Source organism: Elephantulus edwardii, unplaced genomic scaffold (genome assembly GCF_000299155.1).
Source record: "Elephantulus edwardii isolate Elephantulus edwardi_28Jun2011 unplaced genomic scaffold, EleEdw1.0 scaffold00005, whole genome shotgun sequence".
NCBI lineage: Eukaryota > Metazoa > Chordata > Mammalia > Macroscelidea > Macroscelididae > Elephantulus > Elephantulus edwardii.
In genome coordinates, this window is record NW_006399755.1 from 7,808,699 (window position 1) to 7,828,743 (window position 20,045).

Here is a 20,045-nt window from a genome sequence, read left to right on the forward strand (position 1 = left end):
AGCGCAGGAGGGGAAGACCCTCTATGAGATGGATTGATTCAGTGACTGGGGTAATCGGGATGGGTGTGTCAGAGGCAGTGCGGTTGGCGCAAGATAGAGCAGGGTTTAGGGCTGTTGTGCATAGGGTCGCTATGAGTCGTAAACGACTCAACGGCACATAACAACAACAAGCCTTAATTCAGGAGTAAGGGAATTAGACTTCACTTCTTGATAGAGAAATGGTAAGGTATATTTGTAGAAAAGCACATAAAATAAGAGATACTGTGGCCATCTTTAGAAAACACAATCACAAATTTTCATTTAAACAATAGTTCATTTTCAAGGTCCTATTTAAAAACATTCTTTTCTGAGGCCTGGACTCTTGTATGTAAATGAAAATGTATAGAAACTGTTAAACTACATAATATATACTAACTTTTATCTGCTTTGTCAATAACCTTATATAGTTAACAATGTATGAAAAGCAAAGTGCTTTTCACAACTAAATCTCACAACTCTGACTACAAAGCAGAATCAGCCTAAGAAATTTTTGGGAACGTCTCAGAGTTGCACATTTCATCTACAGCAACTAGTTAAAGCATATATGACCTTGTATTGAGTACACTTGAAATTGTGTATTTACATGATTTTTTTTTATTATTATTTCGTGTGTGTGTACCGTCAAATCAGATCTGACTAGTACAGGAGGAGATTGTCCTTCGTTTCCCAGCAGAGCATCTGGTGGATTTGAACCGTGCGCCTCTGGGATTGCAGTGCAGCTTCTTGCCACTAGGCCACCAGAGCTCCCATATACATGATTTTTTTAAAACACCCTGTTAAATGTTGTTGAAATGTTCAATTGAACTGTCAAAGGTGCTTAAAAAGAAAAAGCACTGTTGAAAAGTATGTATGTGTGTCTCTGGGCTTTGTATTTCTTAGATCTTTAATTTTACTGTGTGCCAGTAGAGCCTTTGGCTGCCTGGTTTTGAAATTTTCACTGACATCTGGTTGAAAATGGTTCAGATGACAAAAATCTTGTGTCAGTGAAACAGGAGAATTGCCCAACATGTGACAATTTTCACTTTCATTTTCGGTGTTTGCCTTTGACCAAGTTGAAACAGCTTCATCTATTATCTATGTGAAACAGATGTGATAGGTTCAGTTTACTTATAGTCAGTAAATTGATTTACTCCCAAGCCCACCACTGTAGTTTTCCCAGTGATTGAGTTCACATCTGCTGAACATAGACTCTGCCAGGTAATCATAGTACGTGGCAAGAGAGAAAAAGAAAATCTGAACAAAGAAGTATGGTCAAAGTATGATAAACACAAGAGTAGAAATAGGAGCAAAATGCTCTGAGTGTCCCAAAGAGGGTTATGACCAAGTGTACCACGTCTGAATTTTCCCATTGAGTAGTGCCAGGAGATTCTTGGTTGTTTTTAGATTGAATTCCACGGGTGTTTCAATGAGTAATGGGTTCAACTCAGAAAGAACAAAGCTTCTTTGTACCTGCCAGCTTTAGAGAGTAATAGGAAGTTTTGCATTTAATCTCAGAGGGATTTAGCAGGTGCCAGGTACTATCTTTCATCTGTCTTTTCTCTCCCTGATTTTGCATTGTTTCCATCTACTTTATTTACCTTGGTGCTAATTGTCAGATGGCGTGATGGTCCAAATCACTGCTGAGAACATGGATTCCTTGAGGCAGGCGCTTAGAGAGATGAAGGACTTCAGCATCACCTGTGGGAAGGCCGACGCGGAGGACCCCCAAGAGCACATCCACATCCAGTGGGTGGATGATGACAAGAACGTCAACAAGGGGTAAATGCAGCCCACAAATCCTCTTTGACATTTTTAGTTATTCAGGACTGCCTGTGGGTTGTGTCTACAGCCTGCACTGGTGTCTTACACCTTTACTGAAAGGCCTAGTCAAGAAAAACAACTTCTATATGCATATCAGACATATTTTAAAATTTGGGGTTTTTTTAAAGCTTCGTTTCTAAAGGAGTTTCTGTACTATTTTTCATGAGAAGATAGAAGAGAGTTTGCTGGAATAAAACTGACTCTCTAAAGATCTGTTACTGAAAATAATAGTAATATAAATGTAAACTGTTAGTGAGATAAAGTAGTATAAAATATAAAAACCTTTTTGTACCTTTACAAGAAGACACTTTTTTTTATGTAAAAAATTCTTTTAATTAAATTTTAACATTGTTGGTACAGCAATTAAGCAAACAGTGAAAGCAGGAAAAAACACTTTCAAGGGATTGATCTGCCCCACTTAGAAATTATAACTGGACTTACAACAGAGGGCTGGGGGTATGATTGATTGTTATTATGTTAAAAGGAATACTTAACATTTTTCTCCAAGGATTTTTTTTAAAATGCACAGTTGTGGAGAAAATATAAGAAACATTATTATGGAATTAATGAGGATTGCTTTGAAGATTTTCATATCTGAGTATAAGATATTAATAAGGATTTGGCTTTGATCAATACTCTTCATAGAAAGATGAAGTTATCATTCTAATAATTTTCTTTTTGTTTATTTTTGTCATCCAGGCTTGAATTAAAAAATTATTTTGGAAATTTTTTTTTCTTTTCCCTGAAGAGGTTTTGTGTTGGATTTTTTGGTAATTTTTTATCTTAATAATTATTATTTCATTGACAGTTTACAGAGTAAATTGGGTTCGTTCAAACATTCATAATGAATTTTGCTTTATTTTATGATACTTGTTAACAGTCTCCATGTTACAATAGTGTGTTTCTATCCACCTCCTTGTGTTCCCCTTTTCCATTCATCCTCTTTCTTCTCTTTTCTCTCCATGTTACAATAGTGTGTTTCTATCCACCTCCTTGTGTTCCCCTTTTCCATTCATCCTCTTTCCTCTCTTTTCATACCTTTTGAGCTTTATCCCTGGGCAAATTACTCAGATGAGTCTATATGAACCTAAGGACTAAATACCTTGTCAGATCCACAGAGTTTGGAAATGTGGGACTATAATTCAATACTATCTATTTGGGCTTCAAATCCTATATTGTCTTCTTGTATAAAACAACTTTGTTCTAATAATCATGCCAAAACCTTGGAGTCACCTTTGACATGTTTCTTTCTTTTGCATCCTACAATTCCTCTGACAGTAAATTCTTTTTTATAAACTTCAGGAAGGGAGTTCTAGTGGCTAGGAGTTATGCTGCTAACCCAAAGGGAAGCCACTCAAATCCACCAGCTGCTCCACAGGAGAAAGATGGGCTTTCTCCTCTAAAAATGCACTAGAGGATCAACTGTGAGTTGATTCCAACTTCACAGTACACATACTTCAAAATATATCCACAATTACACTACCTCTACTGCCCCCATCCCAGAACAGTTGTGCTCATGTGAAACCTTTACCTAGACCAAGAAGCTGTTGTCTGAGCAGAACAAAAGAACACTGCATGGTTTAAAATCAGGAAAGGTATATGTCAGGTTAAATCCCTCTTCATATCTATTCCGTTTCTATGCTGAGCAAATCATTGATGAAGCTAGATTCTGTGATGAAGAATCTGGCATTAGAACTGGAGGAAGACTCATCAATAGCATGTTCTATGCAGATGACAACACTTTGCTTGCTGAAAATGAGAAGGACTTGAAACACTGCAGAAGATCAAAGATAGCCTTCAATATGAATTGCATCTCAACATCAGGAAGACAAAAGTCATCACCACTGGTCTGAGAGACAACATCATGTCACATGCAGAAAAGGTTGATATTGTCAGCAGTTAATTAAAGAAATAAACAACCTTACTTAAATCCACAGTCATCACCCTTAGTACCAGCATTCAGAAGATCAAGAGACATAATGCACTTGGGTAAATTCATTGTCCAGGATCTCTCTAAATACTGAGGAGCAATAATGTCAGTTTGAGGGGTAAGGTGCACCTGATTCAGGCCATGGTTTTTTCCATCATTTTCTCTGCTGCTGAGAGCTGAACAATGAATAAAGATGACAGAAGAAGAACTGATGCCTTTAAGTTGTGGTGTTGAAGAAGAGTACTGAGCATCCCATGCATTATAAAAACACCAAACAGATATTTCTTGGGAACATGTAGCCAGGGTGCTTCATGGAGGCAAGGATGGTGAAACTGTATTTCACCTATCTTGGGCTTATTGCTCAGAGAGGTTATTCCTTAGAAAGGGGCATAATGCTTGGAAAGATGGAGGCTCAGCAAAATAATAAGACCCTCAGTGAGATGGGTTGGCACAGTGACTGCAACAGTGGACATAAGTTGTGTCAGAGACGGTGAGGATGGCACAGGATAAGACAGGGTTCAGATCTGTTGCCTGTAGGGTCACTATGAGTTGTACTCAGCTTGACAGCACCTAACAATCACCACACCATGAGGAGAGCTAAAGGTGGTTACTCAGACAAAGGAGGAAGAAAAGACCAAAATGGATGACATAAGAGACTCTGAAAATTGCACTAGATCATCAAGAAATGGTGATGTAAGAGAAATGGACAGAAGATTTCCAAGCGCAGCTTGAGAAGACAAACCAAAATATTATGAAATATGCAAATGACCGGAGCTAGAAAATAAAAAGGGAAGAACTCACTCAACATTTCTCCAGCTGGAAGACCTGGAAAGTGTATTTAAGCCTCTAGTTGCAATACTGAGAGATGCTTTGGGCTAAATTGTGAATGACCCAGGAAGCATCAAAAGAAGATGGAGGAAATACAGAGTCACACTTCCTAAACAACATGCCTCTGGAAGCTCTGTGAACGTTGATAAATATATATCGATAGTTATAGAAAGTCTTTAGGCCTTTTGTTCATAGGGTCTCTAGGAGTCGTGCTCAACACAACAACAATCAACAACAACATACCAAAAAGAATTGGTTAACACAGCAGTATTTCAGGAAGTACCATATGAACAATTGCCAATGGTAATGAAGGAGGAAGTTCAAGTTGCACTGAAGACATTGGCAAAAAGTAAGGTTTCAGGAATTGATAGGAGACCAGTTGACAGGGTTCAGATGATAGATGCAGCCCTGAATGTGCTCCCCTGTCTACACCAGGAATTTTGGAGGGCAACTGCTTAAACAACTGACTAAAAGAGGTCCCTATTTGTTCCCCAAAAAAGTGACCCCACAGAATGTGGAGATTATTGAACAATATCATACCACATGCAAGCAAAATACTGCTGTAGATCATAAAAAAAAATGTTAAAACAGTACATTGAGAGAGAACTGCCAGATGTTCAAGCTGGATTTAGAAGAGGCAGTGGCACCAGGAATATCAGTGCTGATATAAGACAGATTCTAGGTAAAAGTAGAGAATACCAGAAGAATGTCTATTTGTGCTTTAGTAACTATGCAAAGGCATTTTGGTGTGGACCGTAACAAACTGTAGCTAACATTGAGAAGAATGAGAATCCCCGAACATTTAATTATGCTCCTGCACAACTTGTACGTAGACCAAGAAGCTGTTGTCTGAACAGAACAGAGGAGGAATGCATGGTTTTAAATCAAGAAAAGTGTGGGTTAGTGCTATATTCTATCTCATACCTCTTCAGTCTGTATGCTGAGGAAATTATTCAAGACTTAATGAAGAAGAATCAGGGTCAGAGGATGACCGACCCATCAACAACCTGTATCATGTGAATGACATAATTTTGCTTGCTGAAAGTAAGGAGGACTTGAAATGCTTGCTGCAAAAGACCAAAGACTATATAAACTTCACTAAGAATTACATCTAAATATCAAGAAGATAAAAACTCTCACTACTGGGCCAATAGGCAGCATCATGATAGATAGGGAAATATGGAAATTGTCAACAATTTCATCTAAACTGGATCCACAATCTTAACTGGTACCAGTAGTCATGAGATGGTGACATATGTATTATATTGGGCAAGTCTGCCATATAGGACCTCACCAAGATACTAAGGAACAATGATGTCAGTTTAAAGACTGTGGTGCACTTTATTTCGGCCCTATTTTTTTCAGTCATTTGTTATGCATCTGAGAACTATACGATGACTGAAGATGACAAAAAAGAATTAGTGCCTTTGTGTAGTGATGTTGGAGAAGAATCCTGAATATCCCATGGACTGCAAAAAGAACAAAGAGATGTGTCTTGGAGAAAGTGCAACTGGAGTGCTCCTGGCGGGCAAGGATGGCAAAGCTTCAGCTAACATACTTGGACGTACTTTTAGGAGGGGCCATTCCTTGGAAATTCCTTTGTTTGGGAAGTGTAGGATCAGCAAAGGAGAGGAAGACCCTCAATCCCTCAATGAGATGTATTGACAGTGACTGTAGCAATAGACTTGAGTATGTCAGAAATGTTGAGGGTGGCACAGGATAGGACAGGGTTCAGACCTGTTGTTCATAGAGTTGCTGTGAGTTGTACTTGACTCAGTGGCACCTAACAACAATAATCATAGCAAGTGTCAGAGACAGTATTTTAAAAAACTGGGAGAAGATTGGCAGAGAAGATTCTTGAACTCCTTAGTAGTTTTTAGTGTATGAATTTAGTATTTCCCAGTTTGTCCCTCAGTGTCTGCTCTTCCTCCCTTAAAGAGACCCTTTTTGATACTGCTTTCTGATGAGTTAGGAATTAAATCTAGACTGCTGAAATAATTTTATTTTGAAAGAATTTAGTGAATACCTGCTATTGAAGTTTCAGTTCAGTTTGACCTTTAAATCCTAAGAAATAAAAATACTTTGAGTATTGTTGGGGAAAGTCTAGAATCTTTGTGCATTTTGAATTCTAATCAGAACAATTATTGATGTGTATGTTTTTGTTGTTAGGTGCCATTTATTAACCCTGCACCATCCTCACACTTCCTGACACACAAGAGCCCATTGCAGCAGTCACCATCTGAATCCACCTGCTTGAGGATCTTCCTCTCCTTCACTGACCCTCCACCCTTCCCAGCATCATGTCCTTCTCCAAGGAATAACATAGCCACCTATTTATACTTTCATCATTTAAGGAAGAAACACCCATTTTTTTTTTTTTCAGGGGAAGGGGGAAAGTCAAAAGGCTATAATCCAGATTACTAGCAGAATACAGTCAGGATAACTTCTGAAATGTGCTCCCAGGCACCTGAGTCTTGAGCCTCATCACTTTAGGCCAGTGTTACAAAGTTCTCAGTCCTATTAAGTATGGCTCTCCCCACAGACCCCCTCCAGTTGCCCAACAAACATGAGCAAAGGATTCTACTTAGGGTTCCATTAGGTAACAGTCTGCTTCATCTCGCTTCAGGTCTCTGATTCTCTGATATGGCTGTTATACCTGCTGCTCCCATAGGCCCTAGTCTAGCTGGTGCAAGAATCTCTGGCCCCAAAGGACACACTACATTCTCTTGCTGCTGCTTTGCTGATGGTGGTTGTTAAGTGCCGTCGAGTCATAGACGACTCAGCGACCCCATGAACAAAAGACCTGAATGAACACTTGTAGAACTTTCATCGTTTCTCCAAGTTCATAGGGTTTCCAGAGGCAAGCTATTTTGGAAGTGGATTCCACTCCTACTTCCAAGCCTGTTTTAATCTGGGAGCTCCACCAAACATTGTTCACCATGGGTGACCATTATCACATTTGACACATCAGTGTCACAGTGTTTGGCATCACAGCAACCACGAGTTACTTCTGTACAGCAAATTGACAAGACTAGTAACTATGCCACTTAGAAGAATGTTTGACCAAAAACCAGTTAAGACCAGGCCTGAGGGCTGCAGAGTAAAATCACCCACCTTTGGCAACAGAGCTCTTTGCTGGTAGTGAGGTTTATTCTAGAAACACCCTTTTTTTTTTTTTTAAGTGGACTTTCTGGTAAATTTCTAAGATTGATAATTTAGCAGTGTAGGAAATTCATTGTGATAGATACATGTTCATCCATCTACACTAACACTATCATAATTAACAAACTTGATCAAATTATTCTTTTAGTCAGCAAATCTTTCTTAAATTCCTAAGTGTCCGTGAGTCTCCATTGACTATATTACAAACACATTAATTTCTCCTGTGGCTTGTTTACACCCCATGTTATTAATTATTCCTGGAATTTTCCGCAAACTTGATGGCTCTCAAATGTCTTTTTCCTCTGTTTGCATTTTAGGGTTGTAAGTCCTATAGATGGAAAGTCCATGGAGTCTATAATAAGTGTGAAGATATTCCATGGATCAGAGTACAAAGCAAATGGTAAAGTCATCAGATGGACGGAGGTAAGGAAATTAAACCTGGCATCCTTGACCCACTTTTAACACAATTTTTGCTTGGTCATGGTTTTTATCTTGGGCAGATTTTGGTAAGATAACAGTAAATCTTTTTACCTTCTGTTCTCTAGTTCTCTCAAGGACAAAATGCCATTCAGACAGCCAGCCTGTTATGTTCTGTTGAGTCACCTGCAACTCACAGCGACCCTATGTGCAACAGCTCTGAACCCTGCCCTGTCCTGAGCCAGTCTCACTAATTCTGACACACCAACCCCTGTAGCCCCAATGATTGTATCAGTCCATCTCATTTGGGGTCTTCCTCTCCTGCACTGTCCCTCCACCCTTCCAAGCATTATGTCCTTCTCCAAGGCTCAGTCTCTCCTGGCCATGTGCCCAAAGTATGTGAGACGGAGCTTCAAAATCCTAGCCTTCAAGGAGAAACTTGGTTTCACCTTCTCTAATACAGACCTATGTATTTTCTTGGAGAAACTTGGTTTCACCCTCTCCAGTACAGACCTATGTGTTTTCTTGGTGGTCCATTCAAGACTTCTCCAGCACCACAACTCAAGGAATCAATTCTTCTTCTGTCATATCATCCTTAGTCATTGTCCAGCTCTCTGATGCATAGTGCATAATTGCGAAGACCTTGGGCTGGATCAGGCACATCTTAATCTAGACTGACATCATTGTTTCTCAGTACTCTGAAAAAGTCCCTGATAGCAGATTTTCCCCAATGCAATTCGTTTTTTTATTTCTTGACTACTGTTGCTGAGTTTTTATTGTGGAACTGAGCAAGCTGAAATTATTAATAACCTCAATATGTCATGGTGCCCAGTGGTGAGAATCTTTGTCTTCTTGATGTTGAGCTTCAATCCATATTGAAGTCTGCAGTCCTTGACCTTCTGTAGCAAGCACTTCAGATCCTCTCAGTTTCATCAGGTAGGCTTGTATCATCTGCATTACATAGGTTGTTGATGCCTCTTCCTCCAATCCTGATGCCATATTCCTCCTTATACAACCCAGCCTCCAAAAAACCTGTGGCTGTCTGATATATCCTTGTTCTGTGGACAAGCTTGTAGAAATCTTTTTTGCATTGGAGTTCAGCAAGGATATGCCAAAACAAAGTTTAGAAACTAATTTATCTGAGATTACAAGGCAAGTGTACATTTAAACCCTGGCCTGACAAAACTTCAAAGTTCTTTTTCATTGTATTAAATTTTTCCTTAACTTGACAGCTATTTCTAACAAAGAATGGGAAGCTATCTTAGTATGTCACCTGAGAATGACAGGGATGTGCATGTATTTACCAGAAATCTATTCTGTAAGATTGGCTTATAGCAGGAGTCATATATATTCACAGGTATATCTTAAGTGTCTAATTTCTTTTGAAACTCATTTATGCTTATCTAGGACATAAAAGGTCAAAATACAAGATTTCTAAGATTCCTTTTAACTATAAGTCTTAAATTTTTCAAAATGCTTTGACTGTTGGCTTTTCCATTTGAGTAACAAGGGAGCTGAAGCCAGAAGGTAACTGGCCCACCAGCACTGACCCAGCTGTCCCTGACAGCCCAGGTGGTAGAACCCACTTCTCCAGTTCAGTAATTCCAAGTGACTCATCCTTTAAACCATGTTTAATGTTTTCATTTGCACTTGTGTGATTTTAATGGCTTGCTTTGTTATGACCATCCTTTGGATATGTTTTGAGTTCTGCATAGAGTAAAATTCTTTTTCCTCTGTGCTGTCTTTATAGAGAAAACTCTTCAGCCTACAAAGCAGCTTTTTCTCTCTTCCCTCATTTCTGCTTCACAATAACCCAGTGAGTTTGGCAGGCTCCCATTATGCAAATGAGAAAACAGGCTCAGAGCGATCATATAACTTTATGGTTTGCTGATAGAGTTGGAAGGTTGAGGTGGTCTCCCGACTCCTCCTGCCAAGCTCTTGTCATTTCATCCTGCCACTCTCAGCACTGTCACTAGGTACCAGCATTCAGACTTGCCTTTTATGGAGCAATAAGCCAGATTGGTATATTTAACTATTGTGCATTTTCATCTGTCATCTCTATTTTACTTTAGTTTATTTATTATAATAACTAGGGAGGACAATGAGGAGTCAGAGGACCTGCTCACAGCCTCTGCTCTATGTGCCCAAGACTCAGCTCTCACTTCCTGCTTTGCGGTGGCTCTGCCAGTGCAGTCAGGTGCTTGGATCTTTACAGAGAACCTGGCCCAGCTCTGGGCTCTGCAGTGAGAGGGATGCTGTGCAGAGCTCTGTTTTAAATACAAGACTTAGATGCCACACTTAGCCCTGCTTCTAAGTAGTTGTGTGCACTTCAGCAAGTCCCTTCCTTTTTACAAGTCTCCTAGAAGATGAAGGTGTTAGATATGCAATGTAAAAGTCTTTCTCTTAGATTCTAAGATCCTTCCCTAAAAAATTATGCACATACAGAAATTGCTTTTTAGAAGAGCAGTGTAAGATACTGCTTATGTCTACCCTGAGTAGAATATACCATTATAATCATGACCAAGGCTTTCAGGAGGTTAGTCAGGTGCTCTCCCCATTTTGTAGATCTAGAGACTGTTTCTTAGAAGTAAGAAAGATACTGGCATCCGGATTTTCCTGCATTTTACAGTGTCCTGCACCCACTACAGGTTTTTCCATATCTTCGGGAATCATGATGCTGATCCATTGCAAGTTAATCCCCTGGTTTCGTCTTTTTTTTTTTTTCTTTTTTTGGCAACAGGTGTTTTTCCTAGAAAATGATGACCAGCACAATTGCCTGAGCGATCCTGCAGATCACAGCAGACTGACTGAACACGTTGCCAAGGCTTTCTGCCTCGCTCTCTGCCCTCACCTGAAACTTCTGAAGGAAGATGGCATGACTAAGCTGGGGCTGCGTGTGACACTTGACTCAGACCAGGTAAGAAGAGTCTCAGGCTTCTGAAGCTTGTCTTGGGCAATGTCTGTACTTTCTGGTGTGAGTTTTCCTTTATCTGCCTTAAGAGATTACTTCTAACCTGGCCTGACCAGATGCAGTATTCTGACCTGCCTGCTAATCGTAATCACTCTTGATTCTGTGACCTCTTCAAACCTTGATTTCATCAGCTGACTATTTTACAAGGAGCTGGTTTTATTCTTAATGTGGTATCAGGAAGGGGATTGTTTGTGAGGAACTGCCACCACTGTGTCACTGACATCTACACTAATCCCACCAAGGAGTCGTCATTCTGTTTCCTCAGAGAGCAAGTTGTTTATTATTCTGTAGTTTTTAATATATGATTAATTCTAGTTAATTCTCTAAGGTTTTTGTAGTGTGGTGGTAGTTTTTTTGTTTGCTTGTTTGGGTTTTTTTTTAACTTCAGCATTGTGCTAGCTAGTGAATAGAAGTTGACTTTCAGGCACCCACCGCCCTTTCGAATACCCTTTCTAATAGCTGTCTCCTGTGACCTAGCACTCCAGTGCACTCAGATCTCTATACATTTCTGGTTTTGGATGCCTGCATGCATGTTCCCAGGAGTCTTAGTAGCACAGTAAAGCATCTGGCTGCTAACTGAAAAGTCACTGGTTTGAACCCACCAACCCACTTGTAAGGGGAAAGGTGCAGCAGTCTGCTTCCCTGGGTTTGCTGGGAAACCCCACGGTGACCTTTCTACTCAGTCTGTCATGTGAGTCAAAATCAATTTGACAGCAGTGGGTTTGGGGTTTTGTTTGGAGGTCTTACTGGTGGCATGTCCCAGGGTCCTCCTGTGATGCTTACTAATTAGCAGACTCATTCCTCCCCTTCCATCAGCCTTTGTTTTCAATCACTTAGAATATGGGTGTGGACTCCCAGTTTGATCACCAGTAATCCTAAGATTACATCCTAAAATGTTCTCATTTTGGGGAAGAAACTACTTCCTTCTTACAATCCTGCCGTTATCATGGAAAATGGTGAAAAGTTCTCTATTTGACTATTTCCTGACTAATCATTGATCCACAAGTATCTATTTTCTACTCATATAGTGAGCATGTCTAGGTATGGTAAGTGAAGCATCACAGTCTTTGCTTCAGTGGGACCAGTACGTGATCTGGCTGTTGTCTTTTTCCTTTTTTTTTTCCTTGCTGTGTACCATTGGAATTAGATCCGATGGGCGCAGGAGGAGATTGCCCCTCCTTCTCCAGCAGAGCATCTCCTTCGGGATTTCAGTACAGTTTCTTTAGACTAAGCCACCAGCGCTCCCTTATCTGGCTGTTATCTTACGTAAAATAACTAAAGAAGAAATAAATACATGAGCCCCTCATGGGCCAGAGTCCTGTTTCATTTGTCGTTGGATCCCTGTATTTGCAGATGGTCAGACATAAATGAGTGGACAAACAAATGTTTATTTCCTGCTACAGCAGGAAATTGTACATACATCGTGTTTCTCATTTATTTTTCTTTTTCCCCCCCATGTACATTGTATTTTATACAATCGTTCCTTTACATTTTGTTTCATAATATTCATATACATTGTATTTTAAAAATTACTATTGATCTCTGTGTATTATTACTCCACTTTTTCTCTAGTCCACATTTGAGTCTCTCTTATTCTTTCACCATCATTCTCCAAACTGTCCCCTAAACTCTCCTGTCCTAGTGATTTCCCCTTTCCCCATTTTCCACTCCTTTAACTTTTCCCTTTCCCTTTTGGACATTTATACACATTTTACCAGTTCTTCTATTATGATGATAATGGCCTTATGCACTATTTTTCCTTATGAGACTGAGTTCACTGGTATAATGCTCTCTAGATCCTCCCATGTTATATTATTATTGTTGTTAAGTGCCATCAATTCATAGGCAACTCATAGTGACCCTATGAATGAACGAAAGTCCTGGACACCTGTATAACTTTCTCCAGGTTCATAGGGTTTCCAGAGGCAAGCTGTTGTGGCAGTGGATGACACTCTGCTTCCAAGCTTGTTTTAATCGGGGAGCTCCACCAAACACTGTCCACCATGGGTAACCATTCTTGCTTTTGACTCATCAGTGTCACAGTGTTCAGCTTCACAGTGACCACGAGTTCCTTCTGTACAGCAAGTGGACATACCAGGGTTACATGACCTAGAAGAATGTTTCACTAAAAACAAAGTCAGGCCTGAGGGCTGCAGAGTAGAGTCACCCACCTTTGACTTGGGAGCATGGCTTTCTGTCTGCTAGGCCAACTGCTCTCTCTCTATGCTGTTGGTGGTGGTGGTGGTGGTGTTAAGTGCCGCTGAGTCATAGGCGACTCATAGAGACCCTATGAATGAAAGTCCTGGACACCTGTATAACTTAGTGCTACATAATATTCCCTTGTGTGAAGGTACTAAAATTTCTCAATCCATTCATTTGTTGATGGATCTCATTTTTTATAACAAAAGTTTAACCATTTCTGACCCTGTACCCCTTTATGCACCTCCCTCAGAAACTAAGACCTTAACAGCCTAAGTTACTTGCACGAGGTCTCACAGGTACCAGGTGGCAGAGGCAGGATAAACAAGTGATAGCAGTGCAGGGAAGGGTGGAATCTGTGCCCACTGCCATGTCTGGCATGTGTCCCTTAAGGACCTCACCTTTCCTGCTCTACTTTCATGGCCCCAGCCTTCTGGAGAAATCTCTGCCTAGTAACCTGCCACACCCTTCTCCCTTGCTGTGTTACAGGTTGGCTATCAAGCAGGGAGCAACGGACAGCCTCTGCCATCACAGTACATGAATGATCTAGACAGCGCCTTGGTGCCGGTGATCCATGGAGGGGCCTGCCAGCTCAGCGAGGGCCCTGTTGTCATGGAACTCATCTTTTATATCCTGGAAAACATCGCATAGACAGAGAGGACTTCATTTATTTCTGTTCAGACCTGTTGCAACAGCAGTCATACCCAAATCATTTGCACTTTAAAACTGGATGATTAAGCTTTTGTTAACACTATTAATGGGGGGTGGGAGGTGGGATTTGGGGCAGGGGGTGGGAAGAGGGGTTGGGGGGACAGATGTTCCATCCTTTTAAGTCTTCTATGCATTGTCCACCAAGAGGATCTGGGCAGCTTCTACTACTGCACAACAGTTATGCTATCTTTGCAGCTAATCCCCTTCTGTTACTGTTTAGACAAGAATTCCACTCCTGTTTAAAGATTTACTTCTGGTCATGTGCTCAGAAATGCTCAAATGGATACAACCATCACGAAGGGAAGGGTGGGAGGGGAAATAAAAAATGAAGCATCTGTCTTGCCCTCTTTGTACAGAACTGATATAAAACAGGAGGATTCCACATTGCTCTCCCAGTTACATTCCAATTACAAGTCGCTTTTACTGTTTTGTTTTTTTTTCACTAGGGTATTGGTTGATGTGAGCACTCAAATGCTAACTCAGTCATTCCACAGAAGAAAATGTGTTTGCTTCTTACCATTGGGGAATTATGGTCCTTATAAAGTTACTGTTGTTCTGTACCTAGAGTCAGAAACCATAGCTGACTCTCTGATGGATTTTCAGAGGCAGTAAATGACATAGGAGACTGCACATCCTTCTTCCATGGAGCAACCAGTGGATTTGAACTGCATGCTTTTGGGATTGCAGCGCAGTTTCTTACCACCTGGCCACCAGAGCTCCCTGTAGGGTCCCTAGGAGTCAGGATTTACTTGAGGGCAACAGGTTAGACCAAGGGCAGATCATTATAAATTACTTCACTTGGATATATAGTGATTTCAGGATCATTAGAGATTTTCTCCAGCAGCTGATGTCATATTGGGCTAAGCTTACTGTAAAAGCTGACAATCACTGGCAATCTAATAGACACATATTTTTAAGTATTTTACAAGGAAAAAAAAGGAACGTGCACAGAAAGGTTGCAGGTAGAACACTTGTATACAATTTGCCTATTTTTACCTATTAACTATAAACAGATCCACCCACTTGTTGGATTCTCCCTCTCTAGAAAACATTTTGAGGTATTTGAGAGTAAATTGCATATATTGTAGAATTTTATATGCAGGTACTTCACAGCTTATTAATATTCTCTTACATAACCAAGGAGCCCTGGTAGCACATTATTAGTGCTTGAATGCTAACAGAAAGGTTGATAATTCAAACCAGCCATGTATTTCATGGGTGAGGTGATAGTGTGCATCTATAAACTCTCGGGTTGGAAGCCCCACAGGGGCTGTTCTGCTGTCTTACAGGGTGGACCTATAGCAGTAAGCTTGAGTTTGGACTCATTCAGTAAATAGACCACTGGTGCATTTTAACCTAACACCCATCTTCCAGTTGTCAGTTGACTCAGTAATGCCTTGCACAGGAGGGGTCTGATATCATTTTAGGCTCAGATGTGGCACATAGTTGTCACAAATCCCACTGTCTCCATTTAATTCTAATTCCTAGCAGCCCTCCATTGGGTTTCTGTAATCTTTGGGGAAGGGGAATGAGTAGAAGCCTGCCCTCAATCCCTTTTTCAGTAGAACTTTTTTGAGTTTAAGCTGGTACTTTCTCATGGTTGCCACTGTTACATGTTACCCAACTCACAGCGACCCCGTGTGACAAAGAACTTGCTCAGGGCTTGGGAGGCTGTAATACTTACACATGCAGGCTGCTACAGCTCCCTTCTATCAGGCAGCTGGTGAACTCAAACACTGATCTTTCAGTTAGCAGCCAACCATTTTAAACACAGTGCCACTAGGACTTACACTCTAGACATCACATCTGGGGGCTCCTTATAACTTATCTCGTCCTTACTGATGATAAAGTCTATTCTGCTGTCAAGGGGTGTTCCGATTTCTGCCCCCTTGCCAAAGATGAAGCAGGTATGAAGAGATACTTTTGGACTGTTAGTTATTTTGCTTGTCAGAATTTCACTTTAGATGGACCATCCACCGATGCACTCTGCCCAAGCCATTCTTTTATGATGATCGTTGCAAATGGGTTTCCAGTTCCCATTACTTTCACAGCTGGCACCTCATAACCTACCTTGGGGAAAAAGCCTTCCCTTTCCTTCACAACTAATTTTTCCAGTGATTGTTTTGGTGCTAAGATCTTGAGTTTTAACCATTAGATGTGCCCTTAGTCTCATTTCCACATTTTTGACATTTCTTCACTAATTTTTGAACATTACTTTTTCTGGCCTAGCAACATTCCAGGCTCATCTTGTACATACCCAGACCAGGGATCGGCTGTTTATCCAGGGAGCCCCTCATTCCCTGCCACCACCACCCCCAGTGGCCAGCAGATTGTAAGTACAATACTCGGCTTCTTTGCTTTTTTTTAGGCCACAGACCAAGATTTACACACAACCCACCTTGAAGCGCACTGTTTTAGGGAAACTTACTTCTTGTGCCACTGTTACCACTTACGAGCCCAGGCCAGGTTGGAGTCTGTCCTTCCCATAAAAGCTTAGCTTCTCAGATCTTCTGGGAGCTAATGCAGGCCTGAGACAAGTGAGGGCTGTACCCCAGTGGCCACTGCAGGGCCCAGCATTTAGCAACAGACTGTGAGGCTGAGTTTCGCACCCAAAGGTCTGAACTAGAAATTGTGTCTAGTTCTCCCTCCACCCAGATGGGGGTGGGGTCCCACTTCACATGGGTCTTCCCACAGGCCTAGCAGGTGGTCGCCAAGAGCTGCTCCGGTGGCCTTTCTCAGACTCGAGAGTACTTGCAGTTTTAAAGGCTCAGCCTTGAGAATGCCAACCAGAAACTAGCAGCACTTATTAACAAGGGCAAGTATTTTGCTGTAGTATCCAGCTTACTCTAAATAGACCACTCAAGTTAGGAGCTTCTACAAGAAATTCAGAGCACCTCTTCCAACTCTTTGCCTCCCCACCAAACTGGTGCGTTTGAGGTATGATGGGAAGGTACTGTTAGCTGGTCTTTCCCCCACCCCTAGTTTAACCGCTTTTCGACAAAGTTAAATAGAGCTTGTCAGTGAGTGTGCACTCTCACGCACCCCCACCCCCACCCCCACGCAGGCTTTTAAATTCCTGCGCATAGGACAAACCTTAGCCCTGTACAGTTGGGCCCATTGCCAGTTGCATAAAAATGTCCATTATATGTAGTAAAATTCTTGTGGAATTGGGCATAAAACAGCAGAGGCTAGTTATTTGAGTTTTTGTCTTTTGTTTAATAGAATGTGTGTTGACAGACTTATATAAATTGAAGGTTGAACCCTCACAGTTCTATCAGCGCTCATTAAGCCTCTCCTGGGCTCCAGGATTACAGTTGAGATTTTGCCCTGTGGAATAAGTCTTGTCTTCGTTCAGCCATTGTGATTCCTGAACAAGTTCAAACATCTCAACTCAGGGACATGGTAAATGGTAGGCCCCAAATATCCAACTGGACTTACCTGTTACGATGTAACTAACTGGTCAGCTAGGGATAATTTATATAACTTAATGCATTTCAGACAAGAATAGTTACTACTGTAACATAGTTCTGTAAATTTGTGAGGGTAGTTTCTATTTTAATACTGATGTTAGGGATTTTTAAGATTTGTTCATGTAGCCTAAAGGATGTTACCTGTTTTATTAGAGTATGGAGAGCTGAAGCCCAGAAGGGAAGACTCCCCCATCTGAGGGCTGACCTAGACCTGATACCTAACTCCGGCTTCTGAAAGAAGAGGCCCTTAAGGGAAAGTTCTTTTAGGAGCTACCCACAGAGAAAGGGTTAGAAATCAAGCCTTCCAAATTTGGAAGCCCTACTATTAGGTGTCAATGGTTTTATAACAGAAAAAAAATGTTGATGGTGCAAAAGAATTTGCCCTTTAGTTGTGAGCAAGACCTTCTGATTTTAAGCTAATTTTCTTCTGTTTCTTACTCAGTCTGAGAACAAAAAGTACACTGAAGTAGATAAGTAAAATTTAAAAAATTTATTTCCTTTGTGACTGCTTCTCATCTACTCATGAGTCACTAAGCTCCAATAATCTGGTACCGCATTTGGTAAAAGCTTTGGTAAGGCAGGCTACAACCATTCACTGATGCCTGCATGCCTTGGCTGCAACAAAGGCCTCCTGCCTCCATCAGCATAGAGGATGTTTTTTAAAAAGTTACAAGTAGTGAAGCTGACTGAAACGGAACAGGTTTCTGAGGCCACAGAGAACTTCCTATCAAAGCAGGTTATTTTCAGCAGTGGCTTAAATTCAATTCCTAGGGCTGGGTAGAACCTGAGGGGGAAGAACCACTGCCTTCTAGCCCTCCTCTTAAACCTCGTCACCTTTACAATCTAATCTAGGCTCCTCAAGGCAGCACAGCGCCCTTCATTCTAGATTCCTGCTTGTCAGACTTTACGTGACTGCAATTATGTATTAAATCTCTCATTTGTGGAAATTTTGGTAGTTGACTTCTGGTAAGAGTGGCCAGAATGCACTTGGGAAAAAGCCATCTCCAATTGCTGCTGTTAATCAGTATAAGCTATGCTCTAAGGGCAGGGAAGCATGGCTCAGCCCGCCCCGTGAAAAAGACACACACATTCATCTTTGATGAGTACGTCCTTGCGCAATACTATAGAGATCAGTAGCTGAATGTACACACAGTCCCCGGATTATGAACAAGTTCAGTAAGTGTCTCTGAGCTGAATTTGTTAAGTCACAACAGTTCGGTATGGTTCATATATAATATCAGTCAAATGTTAGTATACAGTATACCATTCTATACATAAAAACATACTTCTGAATACACTAAAACAGCTTTAACATAATAATTCAGTACTGTTTATGGGGCAGGTGGTAATTATGAACTGCTATGTATATCTTGAATTTTTAATATAGCAGATTTTATAGAGTTGCTTCACAACTCTAGGTCGTAACTAATTTGAGCATTCATAACCCGGGGACTGCTTGTATTCGCTTCAATTATAGCATTTAAGAATGACCTTAAAAAAAAAAAAAGAATGACCTTGAGGAATGCTCTGAACTTAATGCTTTAAAAAAGGGGGGAAGGGAGTGTTAAAGTTTATTTCTAAGAATATGTCATTTTTAATATTAAACTTATTGAAACTACAAATCCCTCATTGTGTCAATCCATTCAGAAAAACAAACCCAAAGAATTTCTTCAAGAAAAAAAATCAAGGGATCTCCTTGAGGGGTAAGTATCCAGCAGCAGTTTCTGTTAATACCAAGTATCACTTTACGTTTTTTTAACGTGATGGGAAAGACTGGTTGAAACAGCAAATTTTTGTGTGATTTATCTGTCACCATCCAAAACAGTAACAGGAAACAAGGCTTTATTTTTAGCACTTTGAAGATCAGTCGGTGTGTGTGGACCGAGAGTAAACCCCCACACTTAGTTTCTTAAATAAAGGTGGCAACATAAAATTTTACATACATACATATATATGTATTTTTTTTTCTCCAGTTAAGTCTTAGGTACATAGACCCAATCTAAGTAAACCTGCCCTTTACTCCCATGTAGAAGTACCGAAAATACTGTCCTCCTCTAGTCCCCTCTGGGAAGTGTGGCTGGTGCAGCAGCTGTCAGGAACAAAGGCACATGGCACAGGCAGAGCTGGGTAAACTGAGTCACGTGGAATAGGCCATCACTGGACCTTGCTCCCACCCCACCCTGAAAAGGGATGAGGTCCCAGATCACCTCTGAGTTCTATCCCTTACTGTTATATTTTTTAAAGGCACACCTAGAAATGGCGCAGTTGGGGGCTGGCATAAGCTGGACACAGTTGCGATGCAGGGCTGAGGAGGGGAGGTTGCAGGACGACTCTGTGGCCAGCAGCCCTGCCTGCACCCACAGTGGAGGGTAGGTGGTGGTGGGAAGGCAGGAGTGGGGGGAACAGGCAGGACCAGGGCTGTGGTCAGTAGTGCACGTATTAAATGAGTCTTTGGTACTTAGAGGAGCAGCACCTCCCCTATATACAAATTCTCTCAGCAAAGCTGGGAAAAGTAAGC

General features: G+C 41.0%; 1 protein-coding gene across 1 annotated transcript in view; it reads left to right on the forward strand.

Annotated features, from left to right (window-relative positions):
* The window catches only part of ZFYVE9 (zinc finger, FYVE domain containing 9), a 171,031-nt gene extending 156,587 nt beyond the window's left edge, over window positions 1-14,444 (forward strand). The window contains exons 14-17 of the mRNA XM_006879680.1: window positions 1,635-1,797; window positions 8,077-8,182; window positions 10,917-11,093; window positions 13,836-14,444. Of these exons, the coding sequence (XP_006879742.1) occupies window positions 1,635-1,797; window positions 8,077-8,182; window positions 10,917-11,093; window positions 13,836-13,997 (608 nt within the window). The 3' untranslated portion in view covers window positions 13,998-14,444. The remainder of the gene's footprint in view (window positions 1-1,634; window positions 1,798-8,076; window positions 8,183-10,916; window positions 11,094-13,835) is intronic.
* The last annotated feature ends 5,601 nt before the right edge of the window (window positions 14,445-20,045 follow it).